We start from the raw sequence: 23,948 nt of genomic DNA on the forward strand, positions 1-23,948 counted from the left end.
CACAGCGACATTTCTGCTTTGCTATTAGAGACCAAAGTGGCGTATCGTGCATGACGTGGCTTGCATGGCGTGCACGATGTGGCGTAACGTGGCGTTCATCATACCATAATGCAGGATCGCAGGATATACAGGTTGAATATCTCGGCGCCACCATGAGATACTGCTTATTGTTATTCACTATTCATTGCAGGTGCGGTGCGATCGTCGGATTCCCAAAGTTGTCTCTGGCTCTGACGCCGCACCAAGTTTTCACTCAACAACCTGATGAGACTGCGCTTGGACCTTGGGTAATGGGGGCATTGGTCTTGACAAGCTGGACAAGCTGAGGTGAGCAATGCGTCAACAGTCGCTGTCGGCCCCCGCCGCTGTCAACCCTCTTGACCTCACGCCCGTTGCCGATGACGCGCGCCGGCGGCCACTTGGATGCATGCGAAATCGTCTACTATCCAACCTCACCCCTGACCGCTGGCCGTTGGCGGCTCGTGCCTTGCCGCTTGCGGAGACGGCCGACGCCTACACCTGCGCGGTTAAAGTCCCCATGGTCTCGTAACCCGCGTCCACGTCCACGTCCATGTCCATCGCAATCCGAGCAGGCACAACTCACATGCTCCGGTCATCTCGGGAGCTGAGAGATTAAGGAGAAGGAATCACGTTGAAACAACCCGATCGATCGGTGACACCTCATCAATCTTCATTACGTTACCACACGACTCGGCCCTACAGAGATCTGACGTTGCACACTACAGTATTCATGTTGGCAAGGTCAGTCGGACGCGTGGAAACTCGAGGTGGCTAGTCTCGTCCCACACGTGGCGGCGTACTCTCACAGAGGCAGGCGCACTCCTGGGCCTCCCTTAACGATAATCAGTGCTTCGCCGGACCACCCATGCCAGGAGGAGGCGGGGGAGGATACTGGCTGTAGCCTCCAGACATGTGGCCGCCGAATTGCTGGCCAGCAGTTTGCTGGCCGGGTCCAGGTGGCTGTGGATCGTATCCGTCACCCTTCTTCATTTGCCATTCTGAACACCGGATATTCCGTGATTGTGTGAGAGGCCGAGAACGGGTGGAATATGCCGCGTATCGAGGGGAGATGACGACGTCCGTGTAGAACCCGGGGGTTGTTGATATGTGACAACAATGTATTTGGGGCCAGCGTTGTTTTACATACATGCAAGCGTCAGCGTACACCATCATCCCTGATCCCGCTCGGGACTCACGGCAGACGCCACACTTCCAGATGCTCTTCTTTTTGAACGGAATGAGAGGGATCCAGAACAGCTCGAACCAGGTGCGCGACGTTGCGCCGACAACACCCGCTACGCGTCAGCCGAATATGAACCAGGAACAGCGCACAAGCCCCCTGCTGGGAACCAGCAAACGGCGCAGCGTAGAATAACCTACCGTTGTGGCAGTGGGGACACATGCGCGCCGGTCCGACTTCATCGTCCTGTTTGATCTGGTTGGTCAGCGATAGTCTTGGGTCATGGGAGGAGATCTGAGAGGAGGTCGCGTCGGGCGTAACATTGAGCCCCGATCGTTGTTTGCATTCCCTGGTGTGTGGTGGCGCAGGATTCTGGAGTCCAGTGGCGCAGGCGTCGTGTGCCCAGCATGGTACAGGATTGAGGGTCTGGGGGAGATTGCATAAGCCCCGAGTAGGCCCACCCCACCTCGAGATCGAAAGGATCTGCCTGTCCCCAAGCTCGGCATACCACAATCTAGTCGCGACATGACTTGTCGCGCATACAACGTCGTGGCTATTGTGGAAAACGCCACGCGCTGGGACCTGCGGTCCGTGCCATGGCAACCTAGAGCACCGGGCACGTTGCCAGGGACGAGGGATATGATGGACTGCGCATCGGTATCTCCGATTCCAACCCATCATCAGGTTGAGCTGTGGCTTCACATGTCCATCCACACCTTGGGAACGAGATCAGCCAGGGAGGAAGGCACTGTTCGACAGGAGGCAGGGCTGTCCGCTGCGCCTCAGACACGCGGCCTGAAACGCAGTGGGCGTCACGGTCGGGCCCTCCGAGAGCGCATCGTCCCTGCTCTGCACGAGCCCAGCTGTGGGCTGTGTGGGGGGAGTGGGGGCCGGGGGAAGTGGGGGGGGGGCGGAGGAAAGCTAGGCGAGACATTGCAGGCACGCGACCAGGAGGGCGGAGGTCGAGGTATCTCCACTTCCGCCTGGAGTTTGTCTTGGCACACCGCCTCTCGCAACGATAAGCTCTGGACTTCGCCACGCGTCTCGTCCTCACAGCGTGGACACAGTGTAAGGCCTGTCACCGGCGACTGCAGTGTCCAAAGGAGGTGCGCACGGTGCGCGCCACATAATGACAGTAGGCGATATGACAGACGTGTAGGGCGTGGGGGGACAGATTGGCGTTGATTGGGACCATCACGCGGAGTTGTAGAGATCCACAGGAGACATGCAGAGCGCGGATACGACGGACGTTGGTGCAGACGGAGAGCGAAGAGTGTCGATTGCGAGGGGTGCAGAACGACAATGGGTCACAGCGGAGTCCTCTGAACGGGGTAATGAGGCGTGCGTTCTGGAGCCGTAGAGCTAAGGAAGGTCGGGCGATTCGCTCGATAGGCAGGGGGATGATGTCGGTCCAAGATACCCACAGTGGACATGGACCTCTTCCTCCAGGCTCGACATGACAGTGCCAGTGGCCAGCCACCAACGACCTGGGTTGGGAGCTGCCAGATAGGGGCAACTAGTGGGGGAGGACTCGGGCGTTCATGGTGCCCAACACCATATCCTTTGGACGTCGTTTGGAGGCCATTGGATGTCCTTTGGGTAGGAGAGACACAGAGGCGCGACCGGGGCCCCAACGAGCTTGACGAGACGCGGCAAGAGACGCCAAATGGCACGGACCGCGCCATCCTTTGGGTGGAGTCATAAGACGTGGGTGGTGAGACCGTAGTTGGAGCTGGTGAGACCGAGTCCGAGGGGACCAAGTCCGTGGATTACTCTGAATTATCTTACCTTTGTGGGGAATCCGACTGTCGTCAGCTTCTGGGCTTCTGGGCTTCTGGGTGCGCTCGGTAGAGACGCGCGGGACGCGAGCGATGAAGACGGCGGAGGCTCACAGATGATAGGGATGCCTGGTGTCAGCTGATGTTCCTGATGCTATGTTCGGTGGCATTGGGGCCTTGGATATGACAGCGGCGCACGACTTACAGGCCATTATGGATAGTCGTGTAGTTGTAGTTTGACAAGTGGCGAGTGAGGGGGAGTGGGTGGTTGAAAGAGGTGGGGCGGGGCTGGGTGGGGTTGGTTGAATGACGTCGGGTTGGTTGGGTGAGTGTCGGGTGGCGAAACCAATGTGATGTTTGGTCCAGATGGGTTCAGGCTTTGGTTCTCCATCCTCCATTCCTCCAGTACTTCATTCCTCCACCAGATAGCTACACAAGCATGGCAGCAGCAACATCCATGAGAAACATTTCTACAGTAATACACTCTCGATACAGTCGATTTTCACACTGTTCCCAAATGGCCCGTCTCGACAGGTTCGCCTCTTAGCTGCACGGCGAGGCGCGTCGATGGAATGGCGAGCGTCTCAGCCCTCCCACCACCGCCTGCGCAAACCATACTACAAACCCCAACTCCTCCCCCAACGCGTTCAGTCGTCCTTTACGTCTGCCCGTACCCAGTCGCACTCGGCCCAGACGGATTGCGGCTCAAATGGCCCTGGGCCTGGGGCGACTGCTGGGTCATCATCGAGCCCTGAGCCTGCATCGGCGCGCCGCCCATTGGCGCCGAGCTGGAGGGGTCGTCGAAGACGAGGTCGCCACCCGTGGTCCAGCCCATTGACGACGGGTCGACGCTCAGGGTGAAAGACGGTGCGGCGCCAGTGTTGAAAGGCGACGGCAGGCCGCTGTGGCCACCGGACGCGGTGGGTCTAGAGCCCACAACCCAGTCTGGAATCTTGGCCTCCGGGAGCGGCTCGCTCTGCTGCTGCCTGTCGACGGGCGACAGCGGGAGCGCACCCGCGAGCGGCGGACCAGGAGGGAGGTTCATGTTGGTACCAAAGGGGAACGTCATGCCAGCGCCCAAGTCACCCATCTGGAAAGTGTTGGGGCCAGCGCCACCTGCGTTGTCGCCCCCGAAGAAGCTATTCCAATCTTGCTTGATCGCGTCCATGATCTGCCCACTGCCATACTCTGTCGGCATTGGGTTCGCCGCCTCGTGGTTGTCCCAAGTGAATCCGGTGGGGTCAACGTTGACGTTGCTCGCGTTCTCGGCCCATCCCTTGACGAGGTTGTCGAGCTCGTCGTCGGCAGTCTCGTCGAAGGCGCTGTTCATGAAGTCGATAGGGATCGAGCCAGTTAGTGGTTGGAAGTAGTACTGACTCTCAGTCCCCATGTCGGGCTGATAGTTGGACGTCAGATCAGCGAAGAGGTTGGTCTGCTGAGGCGCTGGCGGCGCCACAGGAGGCACGTCCATCCACGCGACGGGCCGCGTTCCGACGGGGACCCGGCTTGAAACTTCCACAGCAGGAGGCGTCTCGTTGGGAGAACGCCCCTGGCCGGTGAGGGCTCCGTTTGTTGACGCCTGTTGGGATGTCTGCGCTGATGGCGAGGCGCTGAGCACCCCGTCTCGCCCGATGTTGGGGGGGAACGTCGTCGAGTCGAGGGCGCCAGGGGGCACGCGGAAAGCTGCGCGAGGTGTGAGTCGACGAACGCGAGTTGGAGGGGAGGGAGGAACACTCACTATCGAACGGCACCTCGAGATGCTCCAGCTCGTGGACTGGACCGTGCGAGTTGCGCTTGTGACTTGGGGCATGGCCGGGGACATGATACGGATGGTAGTCGCTCAGCTCGGCAGATGGCGATCTCCTCTGCTTCCGCCGCTTAAGCGCTGCTACAGTAAATAAGAGGTCACGAATGGTAGTCTTACAGTTGCGGTGAACGCGGTCCTCCTTCTCCTGCCGCCGCGCCTCCTTCTCCTTGAGCTTCTCCTGCTTTTCGCGGAGCTTGTCCTCGCGCTTCTGAGGCTGGAACTTGTAGCCGGGATACTTTTGGAGATGCTGACGTATGAGCATGTGGATGCAGTCCGATCAACGCCTTGAACGGGTAGACTCACCTCGAGTTTCCTCGCCTGGCTCAACTTGTCATAGTGCTGACGGCGTTCTTCTGGCTCGTGCTTCCAGATGTTGCTGATGATCCGGCTGACATCGGACTGCGGCATCCCGCCGTCAGGCGAGCGGATGAGGCCAAGCATCCACATGTACCAGTTGATGTCCTTGCCACCTTTCTTGCCCTTGCGGAAGCTCTTGGGTCCCGTGTTGGCGCCAGTGCCGTCATCCTCCTCGGTGCTCTCGCCTTGCGCCGGCCACGTCTGGGCAGGGAACTTGGACGGGCCGTAGGACTCGAGCAGGACCTGCTCAAGAAGAGGTATCCTCTCTCCTTTCGACATCTTCGCCAGGGTCTCTGAGCGATAGATGATCCACGCGTTTGGCGGGCGTGGCGGCTTCTTTGGAGCAGCCTTGGGTGATCTCGGTGGGGAAACGGATTGTTGTGGCACCATGGGGGCGTACGATGGACCAGGTGGACCGCCGGCGACCTGAGCATGCTGTTGTGGGGGTGGTGGGTGAGCCGGCATGCGACTGAAAACCTCTGTTGGTGGGAACATTCCCTGCTGCTGTTGGGCCCAAGGCATCCGGGGCATGCCTGTGGACTGGTCGTACTCATAGGCTGCAACGAAGCCGTCTCCCTGTGGCGGAGCCATGCCGTATCCCGACTTCCACGTTGCAGTCGCTGCATTCGAGGAAGGATCGGCCTTTGACGGGAATGACCCCATGTGGCCCAGGTGTTGGACGAACTGCTGCTGGCCTAGATATTGTTGCTGCTGGAGTTGATGCTGGTACTCCTGCCCTACGTATGGCTGCTGTTGTGCGTACGCGCCGAGCTGGGGCCCAGGCTGAAACGACATGTTGCCAACGTCGGTGGGTGCGATGGATGAGGGTGTCACCCCCGGTTCGTGGCCTGTAGGGCCCACGAAGGAGTGGCCCGATGCATCCATCTGCGGCTGGGGTTGCTGCGAAGGGGCCCCGGCCGCGTAGTACTGGCCCATCTGAGGGCCAGCGCCGTTGACGCCAACAACGTTGGTCATGTTGTAGCCCTGGCCCGGAAAGGTGTTCAACCTGGGAATGAGTGGGCGCTGGACTCTTGCGGCCGCGGATGGTGATGTGTTTGGTGAGGACGCTGTGTCTGCCAACGAGGTTCGCGGGAGACGAGGGTTTGCTCCAGGAGCAAGACGGTCCGTGCTCGGCGCCGTGGCTTGTGCCATGGGCGGGAACATGAACTGTTGGTTAGATGAGGCTGCCATTGCGGCAGACATCCAACCAAAGCGGGGCGTAAGGTGAGGACGAGGTGTGGAAGTGGTGAGGGTGAGGCGCGTGTTCTGGATGGAGTGAATAATCCAGAAGGTGTGTTTGCGCCGAGTGGTGAGGTAGAGAAGCAAGGAAGTGAGTTATGGCGTGGCGACCAATGAGGGTGACGTTGAAAGAGTCTGTGATGTGGGTGATGACCGAGATGGGTGGGATGTTGGATGATAGGGAAGGATGAGAAGGGGGGGTTCCAAGGTGGGGAAGTCGAGGTTGTATTAGACCCAGTTAACAGGTGGGTGTCAGCCACCAGCCCAAGTGGGAGACAAGGACTCGACAGGGAATCTACACAATCGAGGTCTGTGCGCAAGGGCAATGGCCCAATCAGCTCAGGTGGCGACTTGGCAACTGGTCAGGTCGACAACACCGAGAACTGCTCAGAGGTCAACTGTCCAAGGGCTACGACGTGCAGAGGACTGTGCACTTCCGATTGCCGATGACTCTTGAGTGCGAGACGAGGGTCGTCCAGTCGAGCGCACGGCCGTAAACGCAGCCCGATGATGAACCTGGAGTGGTTACGACGCTCGCTTGGTGCGTCGAGATCTGAGGGCTTGGCTGCTAGAGACAGAGCGTGGCGAAGAACGACAGGGTAGCCCGAAGGCGAGGAGAGAGAGGCAAAGTGAGGTGGAGGGAGATGAGGTGGTTTGGTCCGCAGAAGAGTGCGGTTCGTGCCTGTGGTCAGCGCAGAGCTTGTCACCGCGCACTCACTCGACAAGCGCCTTGGTCCAGCCTTGGCTGCTGTTGATGCGCGGACGCCAATCGCAAGTCAAGCTCAGCGTCGTCACAGACAGTGCGTGTTGAGCTTGGGGTAATTCGTCCTCTCGGCTATGCAACAGAGGTAATCTCCTGCTTGCGCAAGCCAGTTGGGGTTGGACGACGACGGGAAGGGGCGCACAGTACGGGTGCGTGTAGACCTTGCTCGCTGGTTACGGGGGGCGAGATGTGAATGGGATGGTATGAGAGCCGCAAGTAGTGGGGGGTGTTGATGGTTAGGTGGATAGAGAGGATGGGGAATGGACAAATGTTGATGTGTTCGTTGGGTGAGTGCCGAATGGAAGGGGCAAATCGAGGCCAGGCGGGGGGGAAGGTCAGAGTTGAGGACGTCGAAAGCGATCCGCCAATCTACGAGGGTCACTGGTCACAGCAGGGGGATGGGGCCAAGATGGGAGACAAGTGTCCGATGAGGGCGGGGGTGTGAGTGATTCGAGGGAGGACGCCACTTGTGTGTCGATGTGTGTGTTCGGCCAACGCAGAACAATGGGCCCAACAGCTAACAGTCGTCGTCGTCCTCGCTCTGGTTCCGTCAGCATGCTCCGCCAAAGCACATTCTTCTCCTGCCGCTCACACGCCCATCCCTCCACTGGTGCTTCACTCATGATTGTCACCGCGAAGAGTCTCGCGAAGAGTCCCCCGAAGAGTCCCGCGAAGAGTCACTAGAACAGAACAATGGTCGCGGTCGGTGGTGGTGGCAACGTGATCGGCAAACCAAGGCCCCGAGGGCGAAACAGCCCGGCCTTGGTTGGAAAGAAACTCACAGTGAAGCAAGGCGGTTTCTCCTGGCACGGACGACCGGAGATCCTGTGCGTCTCTTACACCTCCTTCCCTACAGCACAGTACAGGTAACGGAGCCGGCGGGGCGATCAAGGGCAGCAACCGCAAGGCAGCGGGGCGTGGGGATGGGCGAGCGCGAGCGTGGGGATGGATGGGGATGGGGATGAGGGAAGACGAATAGGCTGCGACCTAGTCGGGGATGGATGGGATTAGAGGGATTTCGGATGATGGAGTGTGTGAGCTTGGTGCGTGGATACGGCGGGTGTGTGGAACGGGATGCAAGGGCCGAAGTGTGGAATGCAAGCAACAAGTCGATGGTCGAGAAGAGAAAGCTGTTGACAGTGATCACTCTGTGTTTCGGGATGAGGACCAGTCGGAAATAGGGACCCTAGTAGGATACGTCCTCAAAGTAGTATGAGTCGAGCTGTGTTGAGGACAAGATTGTATTTTGGGGTATAGTAGGATAGTAGGTGGATGGAGCGATGGATGATGAGTGGTGGAATAGTGGCGGGAATGAGTGGGATGGGATGGTAGTGTGAATGAATCAAGACGGACACGGACTAGTGAATCAACTGAATCACTTGCCACTGGGTGGGCTTTGGCTTGCTAGGTTAGTTTACCACTCTCTAGCTAGTAGCCAGTTAGCCAGTCAAGACCTGAGGCATTCACCCTGGCTTGCCTGCCAGCTGCCAACTTTACTTGACGGCGCGTCCGTGGCGGCCCCTGTATCTCTCCTTGCCTATCTGGCCTCTTGAGGAGCAAGCGGGGCGCTCCATCAGCAGCTGAACAGTAAACGTACCATGGTCGTGCCGAGGCAAAGCAGCTAGCTGGCTGCAGGTACGGCCAACACGAGCATAGAGTATCAGGTGCTCATTGTTTTCCAGGCTGCAGGTAGAATACAGCAGGTCCCGGAAACTGACAGGTCCAAGTCCGGAGCACGGTCCAAGGAGTACGCAGTGCAAACAACGTGGGGGAGGGTAAAGGAGGCAAGCGGAAGGCAGGCAGGCAGATGTAACAGGGCTCATCGTCATCCCAGGTCCGACTTGGTCCTTGCTGCCAATTACTGTTGGCTTGTTGGCTTGGAGTCTCCAGCTCTCTAGCCCGGATGATGTGGTCACCGCACCTCCGCACTATATGCCCTGCACCCGTCGCTTCGCCACCATCTAATACCCTTGAACACGTCCTGGCGGCTGACGGTGAACTGGCAACGCCTGCCCGCAACGCCACACCAAGCCAGGCATTCCAAGGTCCCTCATCAAATGTTTCGAAGCAAAGTTTATCCATCGCATCAAGATGATCCTCGGCTCTGTCCTAGAGCCAATACCGTGATAATGGTAGGGAAGGCATTGGGAGGGCATTGGGAGGTTGAGATTGGGGTGGCGAAGGCGGTTAATAAATCTGGCGTTGCAGGTTATAGGCCTGGGCGCCACCCACAGGGATTCAAATGACAGGAATTAGGAGGACTTTGTGTTCTCAAGCCAAAGTTACCACTGTCAAATTAACCACTACTATTGGTCTTTGCCGAGCCATGCCGGCCTATCATTTACTTCCCTGACCTTCAAGGCGGGGGGAGAAAAGCAAGGAACCCTCAACACCTTGCGCCACTCCACAGGGTGAAAGCAGTCCTCCAGACCTTGTCGCCCTTGGTTTCTCCACAATTTTGACGCCGGACAAGCTTTGTCCCCGAACTGTGCCAGAACGACGAAGAGAAAGCGGAGGTGAGGGACGGCGGAGCTTTCGGGCTTCAAACGTCCCGCGTAGAACAATAGAAGTTGCTGTGTTGTCCACACAATGGCGGTACACCAAGTAAAACCTTTTGCAAGTGCGAACTGCAATGGCCCCGCACCAGACTCTTCCACGATCTGAACTCGGTCAGAACCGACGAGGCGTGCCAAGCGACATGCAGGGATGCTCAAGCATGTGCCGGAATGTGACTGGCTGGCTAGTCGACATCTACGCCTTTGGCGCAGGGTGGCCCAATCCAAGGTCTCCTGTCCGTTATGTCATGCAGGGACTGGCGACCCAGAAGATGTATTATTGAAAAGGTGTGTAGCGGAGTCGGTTAGGTGGAACCAAGGCAGTGGTTACAGCTTGGCAGCGACCTTGGCCGAAGGGCGCAGGCAGGCAGTCATCAGGTTGATTCAGGCCGAACAAACCCACAATAACGTGGGTGGCCATGCAGGGCCACGAACCAGGATCACCGCGGCGCAGCCGCGCATACCGCCAAGCGCCTCACATGCCGCCGATATAATGCCTTGCTGCGCATGCTGTGGAGGAAAAAGTTTGCACAACCTGTAGTTGACTGTCGGGCGTGTCAAGGTGACGTTTGTTAGAATAGCAGTGGGCCCTGGCCCTGGTGCAACGAGCAAGCGCCACTGGGAAGGCAGCGTAGTGGGAGAAGATGGCATTGCTCGACACTGATGCCGCACGGTCACTGCAACGCGAGGTTGGTCCATGTAGCCGTGATATTTGCGCCGAGGAGGATGACAGCATCGCATAGATTGTGCAGATCCACGATGATCGACAGATTGCCCTCTTGCAGATTGCCCTCTTGCTGAATGGTCCGAGATCGGAAATGAGGCACTGAGGGACTATGAGGGACTATTGACAACTGGTTTTCCATTTAACAGCCTTGGTGTTTGTATCGTAATACATTACATTACACCATGGTTGACCACATGACTGGCCCTACAGACTTGTTTCAGTACGCACGGAACAACCGTCTTATGCGTAGCAATTAGCCGGAGCCCCGCCGCGGTTGGCGCTGCTTGTATCTGCGGCGAGAGACAAGCATACTGCGAGACAATAGGCCATGCAGCCAAGCTACAGTCCATTGTCAAGTGTAGCAACAGATGGGGGATGAGGCGTCTGTCATTCCATTGCGTTCAATGGTCCGATATTAGTGGAGCCTTTTTATCCATCGTTGTGTATCGAATTTGATGAGGATATCTCTGATGCAAGTTTCGGTGCCACTGTGGAGGAAGCTAATGGAGTGGGGCAGGTTTCTGCGGTAGGAATCTGAAGTGGGGCAGGAGGACACATGGCAAGGACGGATGAAGAATCGAACGCGGGACCTCAAGACTTTTGCACCGAGGAGTTTGAAACTACCTCACCATTGGCTAGTTGGGGTGTGGTGTGGTGGGGCTGAGGGGACCACCACACCACACCCCATGTTCCTGCTGCAACCTATGGCCTACCCGACACCCGACTTGATCCTCAACTCGACACTTGTTAGGTAGGGAATCGCGGAATGCGCAATGCAGATGATGCTAAGTTTCCGAGCAGCGATGCAGGGTTTGATAGTAGAGGACATGATTGGCGGATAACATACCGGCCCGGTTTAAGCGTCATATGACGACACGTGATCTGGGACCAGACTCGGGTGCAATGGTCAGGTGAGTGGCCGAGACTCGAAGGAATCTCTAACGAGTTGCGTCACAACTGCGAAATCATGTGCCACTCTAGAGGCGAGCGGCTCTTTCGGATACCACCTTGGAGCTTGGAGCTTGAGCGTGGAGCTTGCAGTACTGGGGCCTCGGAATGCATTCGCAAAAGCTTCATACCACTCTCTCTCCGCTATATTACTGCTCAGGCTTCCTCGCCACCCCTATGCTAGTTAAGGCCGGGTGGGACCCCACCCCGCATCTCCATCTCCGACCTCTTCAGAAAGTAAATCCTCTCCACTGTACGCGTTCAATTTTCTCTCTCAAGCGAACAAGACCCAGCCATAATGTCACCACCTGAGCGACGCTCGTCGATCGACGCGACCATGTTCCCGACGATCATGGACACGATCATCAGCCATGCCGATCGGCCTACGCGGTTCGCAGTCCGCGCCACCTCCAAGGAGCACCGGGACCGCGTCGATGCCGCTCTTTGCGCCCACCTCTCTCTCTTCGCTGACGGGCGTATCTCTCTCACCATGTCGGACGGACAGACTGTACCTTGCGTTCGCGCCGTTGCGCCGGGGGGCGAACGCGTCCCCGGTCTCAAGTGGAGCGCGTATGAGGCAGAGGAGAGGGAGCGATTCCTAGCCCTGTTAAGGCACACACGCGTTCTTGAGCTCGAGGGCCGCGCTGGGCTTCATTCCGTCGGCCACTTCCTCACTGGCGTGAGGACGGTACGTTGTCGCAGTGGACGGGAGAGCCACCATCCCCTCCCGTTTGCTTATTCAACCCTCGAGAGCGAGATCACGCTGCAGTGCCAACCGGATATCGGCATTGGGGGGATGCGGTGGCGCCAGCCGCCAGTTGCAGAGGCCGCACTCGCTCCGTCGCTTGGTAACAGCCATGTATGGCGCGTGACAGTCCGGTTCGACCCCGAGGAGCCAGGGCTTAGTGGCGCGCGTATTGGTCTTCGGGCACCGACGAGCGTGCGGCACGTAATGCTCGATTTCCGGCCGCTGGAGCCAGGAGAGCTTCGCCGCTCGCGTGACGCGGCGCACGAACCTCGAGAGCTCGGCATGCTCGCTGATGTCATCGCTATGGCCGCCCACTGTATCGACCGAGCACACTTTACCATTGCCCTCGATGCACGCAGGTTTGACCCTGCGTGGGTCAGCTGGCCGCGCGACGAGATGGCGGCCGGGGAACTCAAGGGCGCAGTGTACCGCGCGGTCCGGCGGGTGGCAAGTGACGTGATTGGGGACCCGGACGGGATCGAGGCCGCCATGCGTCGGTTCCGGTTTGAGAGCGAGCTCGCGGACCATGAGCCCAAGGCAATGCTCTAGCGGGCCAAATCCGCTGTGGGCGCGAAAGGGAAGTGACGGCCGACGCAGTGGATCCCGAACCGAAGCCGACGGGCGCAATGTTACTTGCGATCAGATCTGAGATGAGCGCCCTGCGCGCGTTCCTGCGAGGTTGTCCAAGTAGACACAAGACACAAGATGACCGCAGAGTGGTAGAGTATCGACAGAATCAGAATCAATTCAAGCTCAAGGTGTAGAAACGCAAACTGAACCGAGTTGTAAAGCGTAGAAAACCCATCTAACCCATCTCTCGTTGTATAGAATTAAATGCAATTGATTGCTCTAGTACAGCTGCAGAGGCCGCGTCTCGGCCTCGTACGCCCTCGCTCCAACCAATGCCTCATACTCGGCATGTGAGAGAAACTGGACTGGCGGAGCCATGTCCTCTCTCGGGCCGTCCATATCCCTGCGAGCAAGCACGAGTTTCCTTTCAAACACCTGGGCGGCCTCGGCGGTGGAAGTTGGTCCACAGAGACTCGTGATAAACTCCTCGACCCCAACGAGAGTCAACCTCCCGCCTTGAAGACGACGGACGCCCTCAAACTCGGCAGCGAGCTCGTACAGCAGCGTATGGACTGTTCTGCGCTGGGATGCGGCCAGTCCCTGTGTTGGGACGGAAGGGATGGCTGGCTCGTGACGCCCCGTGAAGATGAGGATGTAGGAGGGTGAGCGTGCGGGTTGGACGTTTTGACCGGCACTTTCAATTGCAGGTATAGTCACGCTCGCTAGGCTCGCTGATGCGAGGATCCGTTCACAGCTCGGTGCGGGCCCGTACAGCTCACACAGGCGGCGGTCGACATGGTATCGCAGGTTCACGACGTATCGCTCCAGGTCAGGGGGCGGTTCGAAGTAAAAGGTCCGACCGCGCCAGTGCGAGCCCATGTACACTGCGTACTCCTGCACATATGTCTGTGGGGACGGGCCGACGAGGCTGTGATACTCGGCCCGCCGGGTTGGGATGGTTCCTAGTACGTCTAGGAGGGGAGCGGTGGCAGTGTTGCAGGGGATAGAGGTGTGTATGTCGACCACTTTGGCCTGGGCCAGCAGGGTGACGAGGCGAGTTTCCCCTTCGGAAGAAGAAGATGCAGATGCCCAGGGCCTAACAGGCAGAGCGCCCTCGACCGAGCGGATCGAGTATCCCCGCCCATCGGGTGAAGGGGCAAGGACGACATGCTGGAAGAGTTGCGATTCTGCCAGCGCCTTGGCCCTCCGGCTCACCAGGCGGAGGGAGAGGAGGGTGGCGTGATCGAGGCGCTTGAGCGCGTTCTCAACGATGTGAGGGAAATAGGCGTGGTCGAGCATGGTGAGCTGAGGGTCAGAACCTGCTCAGACCTCGCCGCGATCACTCACCTTGTCAACTTGCTATCCCCGTCCCAGCTCGAAGAGATGAAGATGCAAAGGCAAAAAGATGAGGCGACGCATGCTCGGATCGCTGTACAAAATCTAGAGATCTTTGGTGGACGTCAGTGCTCCATCTTCAGGCACCGAATGCTCATCTGACAAGACAACAGGGGGGGAGATAACAAAGATCGGAAACAGATCCGCTCCACTGGAATTCTGTAATGACGGAATGCATTAACGCAATTGGAACACGGCCCGGCGGGCAGGGTCGTTGAACCTGCCTTCTTGTTGGCCGGGAACGAGTGCGCGCTCCAAGCCCGAAGACCGGCCCGGCCTGTTCGGGTCGAGGTTGTGCCCAAAGGTCGTCCATTAGTCCATCATGTTCTCGCTCAGGCGCGTGTCGGCAAAGCTCCAGAACAGGAGGAACGGCTTGACCACCCTCCACATGCACATGAACGCGATCTCGCAAGCGTGGCCCGAGCCCAGGAAGCCTGGGCCGACGAGAATGACGCCCACGAAGTGGTACGTCCAAGTCTTGGTCCACCCGGCCTGGTTGACCTTGCGGAGCATGTCGCGGCGGCGGGCGGCGAACATGAGGTCGGTGCCGATCGGCGCAGCCTGCTTGAACAGCGGGGAGAGGAGGAACGTGTTGGAGCCCATGCCAAAGGGCGCCCCGAGCTCGGGCTTGTTCGGGTATTTCTCGAGGATGGCGCTGAATGTCGAGGTCGCCACCGAATGAGGCCATGTTCTCGCGCACCCACTTGAGAGCCACCTGCTGGTCTCTAATACCGTTGTTGGCCAACCCTGCGAGGTCAGGGCCCGCGGGGAGGCAGTCCTCGGAACGGCCGTTGGCGCCGTCGAGTGGTGACGAGCTCTGCATGCATGAGGGGGCAAACTTGCGCGCCTGGATGCCGCCGGTGAAGACCGCCATTGACAATTACCATGATGGGGTTGAGGACGAGGGCGAGGAGACCGAGGAGGTGCATCCCGTTCTGCCGTTCGACGGGGGCGGCGAGGGCGACAACCGCCAGAGTGAAGAGGATATGCCACCGCAACAGCATTGTGAGTGTGTGGACATTTTGCCACAACTGACAACTGTCATCCAAGTCTTATAGCGTTCACGAACGATGGGTCTAGGCCGTGTTTACGGAGGCCCGGGGCCTAGACTTGGAGCATTGAGTTGGATCCGGTACATGCTTGCCCCACAATGTCGAGTGAATGTGGACCTGGATTGTCAGATGATGCAGGAACCCAGGTGCAGAACCCAGGTAGACGCGTACAAGACTGTTTCACTAGAACTTGGTTGCGGGAATGAGGCTGGGCGGTCGCGGTCGCCGCCGATGTATTTGTAAATGGCGGCGTCGGTGTCAATAACAATCGATATCCGCCGACATCCATATCCTGCATTCCTTCCAGCTGGTCCCCTTCCGTTTGCATTTGTTAGTGGGCGGAATTAACGGTGAGTCCCTGGTTCCGCACGTATTAGTCACCGCGACTCACCTCCAGCCAACGAGCACAATATTGTATGGTACATATAAACTGCTATGCTACATCAGACAACGGCCAACAAGGCCGCGCGATTTGAGAGTGGTGCGAAAAGCGGTGCGAGGTGCAAGGTGCGAGGAGTGACCGAAAAATGACGACGTGACGACGTGGCGCGCGCACAGGCTCAATCTAATACAGGAGACAGCTGCGGATGAGAGAACGAGCAGCAGTGCGAACGAGCTTCTCCCACTCGTTTCGCTGGCTCTTGCTCATGCGCTGGTCCTCCCATTCGTCGTCGTCGCTCAGGTCAGGCGTCTCGGGCGGGCTCGGCGGCGGCCCAGGACGCGACGTGGCGAGTTTGAACGCCTCGTTGCCCACACGGAGGCAGTACTCGTCCAGCGAGAGGAAGATCAGAGTGGGGTCCTGCGCGGTTGGAGGCACGTGCACCAGGACTGCGTCGGCAAAATCGCGCCAAACGTCGTCCACGTCCATGTCAGCAGGCAGGCCCACGAGAGTGTGGGGAATGGCTTCGAGCCCGACCAGTGTGATGGGCGTGTGCACCTCAGCGAGCTGGCGGATGAGCGGACGGAGAAAACCCCATCGAGGAAGGGGCGCAGGAGAGTTCTGAAGGCTCATGCGGCGGGGGGACCAGCATGATCCGCGGCTCCAGCAGCGCGAGGGGATGCGTGAGAACTCCTCCTGTGCAAACACGACGGTGAGCGAGTCGAGGGTCGGGAGCGAGAGGGTGTAACTCGCCTCAGTGAGGCGGTGGTGCCGTGCGTCAAAGCGCACGCACACGGTGAGATCGCGGACGGATGAAGGCACATGCTCCACGCTGCCTGATGGCGTGTCGTCGTCAGAGTCGTACCCGTCCTCCTGCGCATCGTCGTATCCGAGCTGCAGCGTGTCCATCAGAGTGTGAGGTGACAGTCCGCGGCCGCCTCGCAGTCGCCGCGCGGTGTGTGCATGACCCAGCGCAGCCGCGAGAACTGGGTCCTTGGAGAGGTCGACGTTGTCGTAGTAGTCCACTACACGTGCGTGGGCGAGCCGCGACACCCACACATCACGCTCCGCAGGAGTGACCTTGAGCTCCCACTGAACGCCGGGAAGGCGGTGGCCCTGCGCATCGCGCACCTCGAGGTCGCCGTCGAGCTCGAGGAGGAGCACGTGCGAGAAAATGCGCGCGTCCGCCGCCTCCCGAAATTGCCGGGATACGGCGCGCAGCGCCCGGAGGTCGGCAAGCGCGGCCGAGGCGACGAGTGAGGCAGCGAGGGCTGTGTGGGCTGTGTGGGCCGTAGGTTGCATGGAAGGAAGGCGAGGCAAGGGGGCAAAGGGCGTCGTTGTTTGGACTGGGTTGTGTATGTGTGAAAGTGTGTGTGTGGTGGCGGCTTGTTATGGATATCGAAGGGGTCAAGGTTGTCACTGATGAATAGAGTAGATTGCTGAAGTGTGGAGTGGATGATCAAACGTGCAAACGTGCGTGAATAGGTTGTGGAGTGTAGAGGGTGGGTCGTGTGGGGCTCGTTGGGGTTGATGATGATAAAGTGGTGTTGACAAAAGAGCAGTCAAGGTCGGGTGGAATGAGGTAAAGAGTTACTCCGAGTCACAACACGGTTAACACGGCCCAGGGGGGGGGGGGGGAAGGAAGGAAGGAAGGAAGGAAGGGGGGGGGGGGGTCGGGAAGAGGTGGGGGCCACGAATCCAAACTCACAGCCAGATACGGTGCCTCGTGCCTGATACGGTTGCTCCAACATGTTGTGCCTAGAGTGTCAAACGTGTTCCCGCGGGCTCGGGTATGATATTGCTTATCACCAACAGCCTTGACTTGGACCAGGATAAGACGATAACGTGCTGCTAGTGGAGAGGAATGTCTGGCTACTTGATGAAATGACAACGCAATTATTGTTCTCGTGTTGGATGTAAGTAGCTAGCCAAATGTGCGCACAAAGGGACTGAAACGGGGAAGACTGTGTTGTGCCGTGCCTGTTGAGCCCGATACGAGGTCCAATTTACCCCTGTACCTTTGGGATGAATGTCGGCCAATGTAACCGGGTGACGGTGTCATTGACATTGACCGAGTGTGCCCGATAGGACTGATACAACGTGCGATTGCGTGTGAATCCACTGAATCTACAGTGGATCAGTGGACCAAGCCTGGTTTGGCCTACAAACCATCCCCCCGCCTCCATCGCACTGCACCGGGTGGCAGCTACCCCTGGAACATGGCTTGTCTCATCTCGCTCGTGGCTCACCGCCTTATCTACAGCCTCACCATATCTCCATAAAGCATCATGACAAGACAACGCCGCTCTCGCTAGCAACAGCAGCCCTCTGAATCCCAACGTACACACTACGTGTTTGCACCGACCATGGCGCTCGCACGTGTAGCGTGCCTGTCGATCTCAGTTGACCCGTTGGACTACAGGGAACCTGAGTAGGATGAAGATGATCCTCTCATGCCCACCGTGTCGTCCCCCAAGCGCATCTAATACTTGACGCGCATACTGGCAGCGGGAACATCGTATGAGTTTGATTGAGTTGCTTGGTGGAGTTGTCAAGTCAGACCTTATCATTAGCCCAGCAGTCAGCCGCTTGGATTAGTTTCCAACTGTAATGCTTGAAGAGTGATGGAGTGGGGCAGCTGGGAGCCCATTCAGGATTGACCCATATACACCACGTGTCTTTGAGGGTCACTGACTGTGGGATAGCCTGAAGGAGATTGAGAGTGGGGCAGGTTGAAATTACCTTTAGACTAGAACTAATGAACAATGCCAAGTCGTCTTGGCAGGCTGGTGAAGGAGGCCAAGTGTACCATCTCACTGATCACTGAGGCTCTTCAGACGTGTTCGTACTCCCTTATCGTTGAGGACAGTCGGCAAGTTATAGCAGCGGATAGCCAGGTTCAGGCCGAGAAGAGTAATTCGGCATTCGTACACTGTCAGTGTCATGTCTGTTGCATCCGTCAACCAGCTCGTCAGTGCATACGCCGAGGTCAACAAGGACTAGTTCCGCTTCTGTCGCGCTTCATGTATGCAGAATCGCTTGGGCGCGTCTCAATAGCTGCCCACGCAGCGCTACCACACTGCCGATCCATACATTGCAAACTCTACCCACTCTACGTGCTCACAGCAATGTTACCAGCGTCGCCGCCGCCAGTACCCTCGCCCACGCCAATTTGCTCCTCCTTGGTGCCGCCAAGCTCGAGCTTCTGGAGGAGCTCGTCGAGCTCGTCCGCGCCGTAAATCTTGGCGAGCGGCTGCTGGACCCCGGGCACGAGAGTCATGGTCGCGAACTCGACTGCTGTCAGTTCGCTGAAACTTTCCAACTCACGCTTCTCGCTGCTGAGCTTGGTCGAGTCCATCGTCTTGGCCATCGTCTTGAGACACAGAGCCTTGGCCTCCTCGAGAGTGATGTCGTCCTTGTAGTCCTGCTTGAGGAGCGAGGCGGCGCTCGAGTGGTTCGCGCCGATGCACGTCGCCTTCCACCCTGAGTAGTTGCCCGACGGGTCGGACTGGTACAGCTGGAATCCGTACAGTGGATCCCAGCCGACGTAGAGGAGCGACACGCCGAAAGGACGCAGACCTGGGGTCAGCTGAATTCCATCGTCCTGTCAGTAGACGCACCGCCAAACTGAGTGTAGCCTTGCTTCATGTCACACAGGCGCTGCACGAGCATCTCAACTGGGATGTCCTCGTCGTAGGTGTACAGGTGGCGTTGTGCGGAATTGCGCGCATAGTTGACAAGCGAGTTGGCGTCCGACGTGATACCCGCAAGGCCCGAGAGAATGTTGCTGCGGTCAGCTTAATCCGTAAAGTCGTAAGCTCACTTGTTCAGGAGGAAGATCTTCTCACCGCCCCCGCCCATCCAAGCCTCCGAGCCTTCTCCACCCTTCCCAGATCCTCCTGGGGCGAGCGACAGGTCGAGGAGCTTGCCGGTGACCTTCTGTGGGGTTGTTAGCGGAGTAGCGTTCGTATCGCTCGCAGCTCAACCCACTTTCTCCGCAGCAAGAGCGATGCCCTCCTTAGAAAGGACGGCGAGGACGGTACCAGCATGGGAGATCGCCTCCATAGCGTACTCGACTGGGGGTTAGTTGCTTCCTTCCTCGCCATCAACAACGTACCCTGGAACAACCGTCCTGTAGGGTTAGCGCCGTTCTCAGCTAGCAGCTTGATCAGTACTCACCTTCTGGGGAGAATATCGTTGTCCGACCTGTTTAGTTAGCGTAGTTGTCATATCCAAGCCGCGGAGCTACACACTGTCGTAACGGCGCGCCTGTGATCAGCTGTTGCACCGGCGTTCAGTTTACCATTGTGAAGAGAGTTCTAGGAGGTGGAGAGAAGTGAAGGCGAGATCAATTTCAGGCGCGTCTCCTCTCTATCTTGATGAGAACGAGTGAAGTAGTCGCGAGAGTTGTAGACGTGAGTGACTGCAAGCCAGTGGTTGTGGTTGTGGTCAGCTTGAGGTTGCGACAACGATGACGGCTGCAACGCGCGTCTCTACTAGCCACGTCATTGTCTTACCCACGTGGCATGATATCAGATTGAATTATTGAATCATGGGATGCAAGGGCATCTCCGCTCATCCGCGGTTGTGGAGGTCAGGCACGCGGGCCACCGCGTCGCCAAACAAGGAGGTACTTATCATGACCCGAACCTTCAACGACGCAATCGCATACATGACCTAGCATGTCCGTGCGACCAGAGGAAGCCCAGGCATACGAGTTGTCCGAGCTCGACCGCTCACCCAAGCTCGATGCGCTGGACGACGACGCAGAGCAGCTTCCCCTGCTGGACAATGAGGACAAGCGGTCCTCAGTGGACTCGGATGACTCGGGGCTCGGCTTCGTCCAGGTGGCACATGAGGACGAGCTCGTAAGCTCGACCGAAGTCGAAGCCCTCATCGCGCGAGTGAGTCGTTAGCTGATGGCGCTGACCCAGTCCGTACCCTCCATCGACGACCCCACACTACCCACCCTCACGCTGCGGGTGATTGTGCTCGGCTGCTTCTTCTGCATTATGGGAGCGGCCGCGTCCACCGTGTTCTACTTCAAGAGCAATGCTCCCAGTTTCTCCAGTTATTTCGTCATCCTTGCCACTTACCCATTAGGCCATGCGCTCGCGAGCGAACGCCTCGTCTCACGACACAAGACGTTGTTCGGTGTCGACCTCAACCCAGGTCCCTTCAGTGTCAAGGAAGCCATTCTCATCAGGTCAGCTCAATCGTTCTCCGCCAAGCTGACTCCAGCGTCCTCTCCTCGTCAGGCGCCATGTCTGCGTACGCGGCCGACATCCTCGCCATGCTCGACCTGTACTACAAGGCGCCGCTCGCGACCATCCCATCCATCATCCTGCTCCTCACGACGCAGTGCATCGGCTTCGGCCTGGCCGGTTAGCTTCGTTGAGTCGACCCAGCTGAATCCAGGCATGCTTTACAACCTTCTCGTTGCCCGGCCGGCAATGTACTGGCCCTCAACGCTCGTAGTGGTCCAGCTCTTTACGACGCTGTACGACACCGCGGCCACGAACAAGGCGGCGCGCATGCTCACGAATCGAAGGCTGCACGTCTTCCTCGCCGTCTTCATCTTCACCTTTCTGTGGCAGTTTTTGCCGTTCCTTTTCTTCCCGATGCTCACGTCGGTCGCGGTCCTGTGTCTCGTCAACAACGAGAACTGGTGGATGCGCACATTTGGGGGCGCGTACACCGGCCTCGGTATGCTCGACTTTAGCTTTGATTGGTCCAGCGTCGGCACTTCCGGACCGCTGTTTACGCCGCCGTGGGCGCTCGCAAACTGGTTTGCGGGCCTCATCGGGATGATCTGGGTGGTGAGTCGTTGTGCGTGATGTCGCTCATGGCAGATCGTGCCGCTTATGCTGTTCTTCAACTTCTGGTGAGTGGGGGAGAGTTCCTAGCTGATAGGTAGGGACGCGCGGGAGTTTCCCTCTCCTCTGTCGTCTGGCTTGTACAACGCGACATACCACCAGTATGTATTCTGCTGGACACAATTGACCCCAGCTTCGACGTCCAAAGTGTCCTGAATCCTGACCTCTCCTTCAACGATGAGGCCTGGGAGACTGCCGCGCCGCTGCTCCTCACACCTTACTTGTGAGCTGCGGTTCGTCCTTGGCGAGCTCACGACAGTGCTGTCACATACGGCTTGTCCTTCGCGGCGCTGTCGAGCATCCTCGTGCATGTGTGGATCTGGCACCGCGATGAGATTAAGGAAGGTGAGCTCACAACGGTTGCACAGCTGACTGCCAGCTCTCACAAACCGGGCACCGATGAACGATGTCCACAAGTAAGAGGGACTTTGAGGGCGTTCTGACAGACTCAGCACACTCATGCGTAACTATCTCCCCGTGCCGCAGTGGTGGTATATTGCCATTCTCGGGGTCAACTTTGTGGCGGCCGGTGAGCTGAGCTAACCCCGGCTCAAACTGACATCCAGTTCTCATGGTCATGAGTGCCCCTCTGCAGACGCCGATCTGGGCACTCGTCTTGTCCCTAGCTATTGCAGCGGTACGCGCAGCACTTGATCTTCACACGTCTGATCCCAGGTCTTCCTCGTTCCCATCGGCGTTGTGGCGGCGGTGTCTAACACGCAGATCGGCCTGGTACGTGTCTCTACAATGCAGCCGCTGACATGACAGAACGTCATCACGGAATTGTGAAGCGCGAGCCGTAGCCCATGCTAACCTTACAGCGTTGCAGGCTTCTTGATGCCTGGCAAGCCGATTGGCAAGTATGTACCCCGGTTGTTGAGACTCTGGCTAACTTATCAGCGTGACATTCAAATGCTTCGGCTGTGAGCCAATGCTTCGACGTCTCAACTGATTTACCAGACATGGCCATGTCGCAGGCTCTGCAGCTTATCACAGACCTGAAACTCGGCTGGTACACATCGATTCCGCCGCGTGAAATGTTCCTTGTCCAAATCATTGGAACGGTGCTCGGTGCGCTGACCAACTGTGAGCGTCGATTTTGAACCAAGACTAAGCGTTCCAGACATGACACTCCTCTCCGTTCTCTCCTCGAAGCGCCCGTTCCTCGACGGCACGACACCAGACCCCACAGGGCAGTGGACCGGCCGGCGGCCTGGCATCTTCTACTCGGCGAGCATCATCTGGGGTGCCGTGTCTCCGCGTCGCTTTTTCGCGGGCAAGTATTGGGTGCTCTACCTAGGCTTCCCATTCGGCGCGATCCTTCCTTTCGTGTTATGGCTCGCGCACAAGCGGTGGCCTGGCATGAAGATCAACAAGGTGAGCACCAGGTGACATCTAAAGCTATAGCTGTTTCGCACACAAACTGATATCACCAGGTGTGCGTGCCGGTCGTCCTGTCAGCAGCCATCCTGTTGCCCGAGTACCCTTCGAACATTATCCTCACCGGTGGCATCACTGCCTTCGCGGTCAATGGGTGGATTGCGAAGCAGTATCCCAAGCTGCACGGGCAGTTTGTGTATGTGATCAGCTCTGGTCTGGACGCGGGGACGTCAATTACAGCGTTAGCCATCTACTTCCTGTTTAGCGTCTTGACGGAGTGGACAGCGCCAAACTGGTATGGCAACTCTGCGATCGACAGCGAACATTGCAAGCCTGGCAGTTGAGTGTTTTGTATATATATGTAGAACGGAGCCTTGCGATAGATTCCATGACATCTGTATCAAGGTCTTGCGACTATTTTGGACAGACGTATCTCTAGGGAGTGAGTGGGGGAAGTGTGTCGGTTGGACCCCAGATGTGAGTGCCTGTTTGGCATACGTTGGATCATTGAATGGGATGCTGTGGGGCGTTCAGGTTGGGTGTTAGGATGATGATGAATGCCGAGTCAAGGAATCAAGCCAAGCCAAAAAGAGCTCGTTGTATTAACGTGTAAACCCTCGTGTTTTGAAGCAATGATATATAGCCAAAGGTCCCCAAATTGTTTTCACCCTGCATGTATTAACCCTTTTGCCTCCGCTCTAGACCCCCCCCTTCCTATCAAGTGCTATTAGACGACACGGCCAACAGAAAATCGGAAAGACGCCTTTCAAAACCACGACTGAAACCCTGGGCCCTGGGTTTGATTCAACTCTCAGTTGACCCCTCCCCAACCACCCTATAGTACTTAGAGTTCTATCACAATAATAATTGAGTAATACGAGTATACGAGTAGTACAGCTTTTACTGTTTTACTTTATTGGCCACCAAAGTAAGCCCAAAGAAGCCAAAGGTCCCTTTTGAATCCCTACAACGGGCCCTTTCCACACACATCTAAAGGGTCCCCTTTGACCCTTTACTTGGTTAACCTTGGGTTTCGTATGTTGCCATTTGGTTGGGTGCTTGAACCCCCTTCTTTACCTCTTTCCCCTCCACCGCCTCTCTCTCCCTCTCTCTCTACACCCCCTTCTCTCTGTATCTGGCCATCGTTGCAGTCGTGCATTTTCCCTGTCAAAT

The 23,948-nt window shown here is 57.7% G+C and overlaps 7 protein-coding genes across 7 annotated transcripts; 2 read left to right on the forward strand and 5 right to left on the reverse strand.

Moving 5' to 3' along the window:
• Positions 1 to 864: 864 nt before the first annotated feature.
• On the reverse strand, positions 865 to 3,191 carry CcaverHIS019_0409600 (uncharacterized protein; the record flags this gene model as incomplete). The annotated part of the gene is made up of 6 exons (XM_060600852.1): positions 865 to 1,019; positions 1,218 to 1,316; positions 1,402 to 1,456; positions 2,990 to 3,006; positions 3,094 to 3,108; positions 3,185 to 3,191. 6 exons carry the CDS (start codon positions 3,189 to 3,191, stop codon positions 865 to 867), a joined length of 348 nt encoding a protein of 115 aa, XP_060457405.1.
• A 446-nt stretch (positions 3,192 to 3,637) lies between these two features.
• CcaverHIS019_0409610 (uncharacterized protein) lies at positions 3,638 to 6,334 on the reverse strand (the record flags this gene model as incomplete). Its single annotated transcript, XM_060600853.1, has 4 exons — positions 3,638 to 4,662; positions 4,718 to 4,864; positions 4,904 to 5,033; positions 5,090 to 6,334. The coding sequence occupies 4 exons, from the start codon at positions 6,332 to 6,334 to the stop codon at positions 3,638 to 3,640; spliced, it is 2,547 nt and encodes an 848-aa protein (XP_060457406.1).
• Positions 6,335 to 11,673: 5,339 nt separating this feature from the next.
• Positions 11,674 to 12,672, forward strand: CcaverHIS019_0409620 (uncharacterized protein; the record flags this gene model as incomplete). The annotated part of the gene is made up of 1 exon (XM_060600854.1): positions 11,674 to 12,672. The coding sequence occupies one exon, from the start codon at positions 11,674 to 11,676 to the stop codon at positions 12,670 to 12,672; it is 999 nt and encodes a 332-aa protein (XP_060457407.1).
• A 300-nt stretch (positions 12,673 to 12,972) lies between these two features.
• Positions 12,973 to 15,092, reverse strand: CcaverHIS019_0409630 (uncharacterized protein; the record flags this gene model as incomplete). Its single annotated transcript, XM_060600856.1, has 5 exons — positions 12,973 to 13,998; positions 14,041 to 14,052; positions 14,470 to 14,743; positions 14,793 to 14,935; positions 14,973 to 15,092. The coding sequence occupies 5 exons, from the start codon at positions 15,090 to 15,092 to the stop codon at positions 12,973 to 12,975; spliced, it is 1,575 nt and encodes a 524-aa protein (XP_060457408.1).
• Positions 15,093 to 15,705: 613 nt separating this feature from the next.
• Positions 15,706 to 16,821, reverse strand: CcaverHIS019_0409640 (uncharacterized protein; the record flags this gene model as incomplete). The annotated part of the gene is made up of 1 exon (XM_060600857.1): positions 15,706 to 16,821. The coding sequence occupies one exon, from the start codon at positions 16,819 to 16,821 to the stop codon at positions 15,706 to 15,708; it is 1,116 nt and encodes a 371-aa protein (XP_060457409.1).
• A 1,810-nt stretch (positions 16,822 to 18,631) lies between these two features.
• PRE9 (uncharacterized protein) lies at positions 18,632 to 19,825 on the reverse strand (the record flags this gene model as incomplete). The annotated part of the gene is made up of 9 exons (XM_060600858.1): positions 18,632 to 18,813; positions 18,847 to 19,098; positions 19,140 to 19,306; positions 19,343 to 19,458; positions 19,510 to 19,595; positions 19,637 to 19,651; positions 19,699 to 19,725; positions 19,773 to 19,788; positions 19,823 to 19,825. The coding sequence occupies 9 exons, from the start codon at positions 19,823 to 19,825 to the stop codon at positions 18,632 to 18,634; spliced, it is 864 nt and encodes a 287-aa protein (XP_060457410.1).
• A 376-nt stretch (positions 19,826 to 20,201) lies between these two features.
• CcaverHIS019_0409660 (uncharacterized protein) lies at positions 20,202 to 23,119 on the forward strand (the record flags this gene model as incomplete). Its single annotated transcript, XM_060600859.1, has 18 exons — positions 20,202 to 20,423; positions 20,454 to 20,725; positions 20,761 to 20,903; positions 20,938 to 21,338; positions 21,372 to 21,403; positions 21,437 to 21,496; positions 21,529 to 21,618; positions 21,655 to 21,740; positions 21,775 to 21,811; positions 21,848 to 21,924; positions 21,962 to 22,032; positions 22,071 to 22,127; positions 22,164 to 22,180; positions 22,217 to 22,255; positions 22,296 to 22,318; positions 22,356 to 22,481; positions 22,519 to 22,772; positions 22,832 to 23,119. 18 exons carry the CDS (start codon positions 20,202 to 20,204, stop codon positions 23,117 to 23,119), a joined length of 2,295 nt encoding a protein of 764 aa, XP_060457411.1.
• Positions 23,120 to 23,948: the final 829 nt, after the last annotated feature.

This window comes from Cutaneotrichosporon cavernicola (assembly GCF_030864355.1).
Source record: "Cutaneotrichosporon cavernicola HIS019 DNA, chromosome: 4".
NCBI classification, from domain to species: domain Eukaryota; kingdom Fungi; phylum Basidiomycota; class Tremellomycetes; order Trichosporonales; family Trichosporonaceae; genus Cutaneotrichosporon; species Cutaneotrichosporon cavernicola.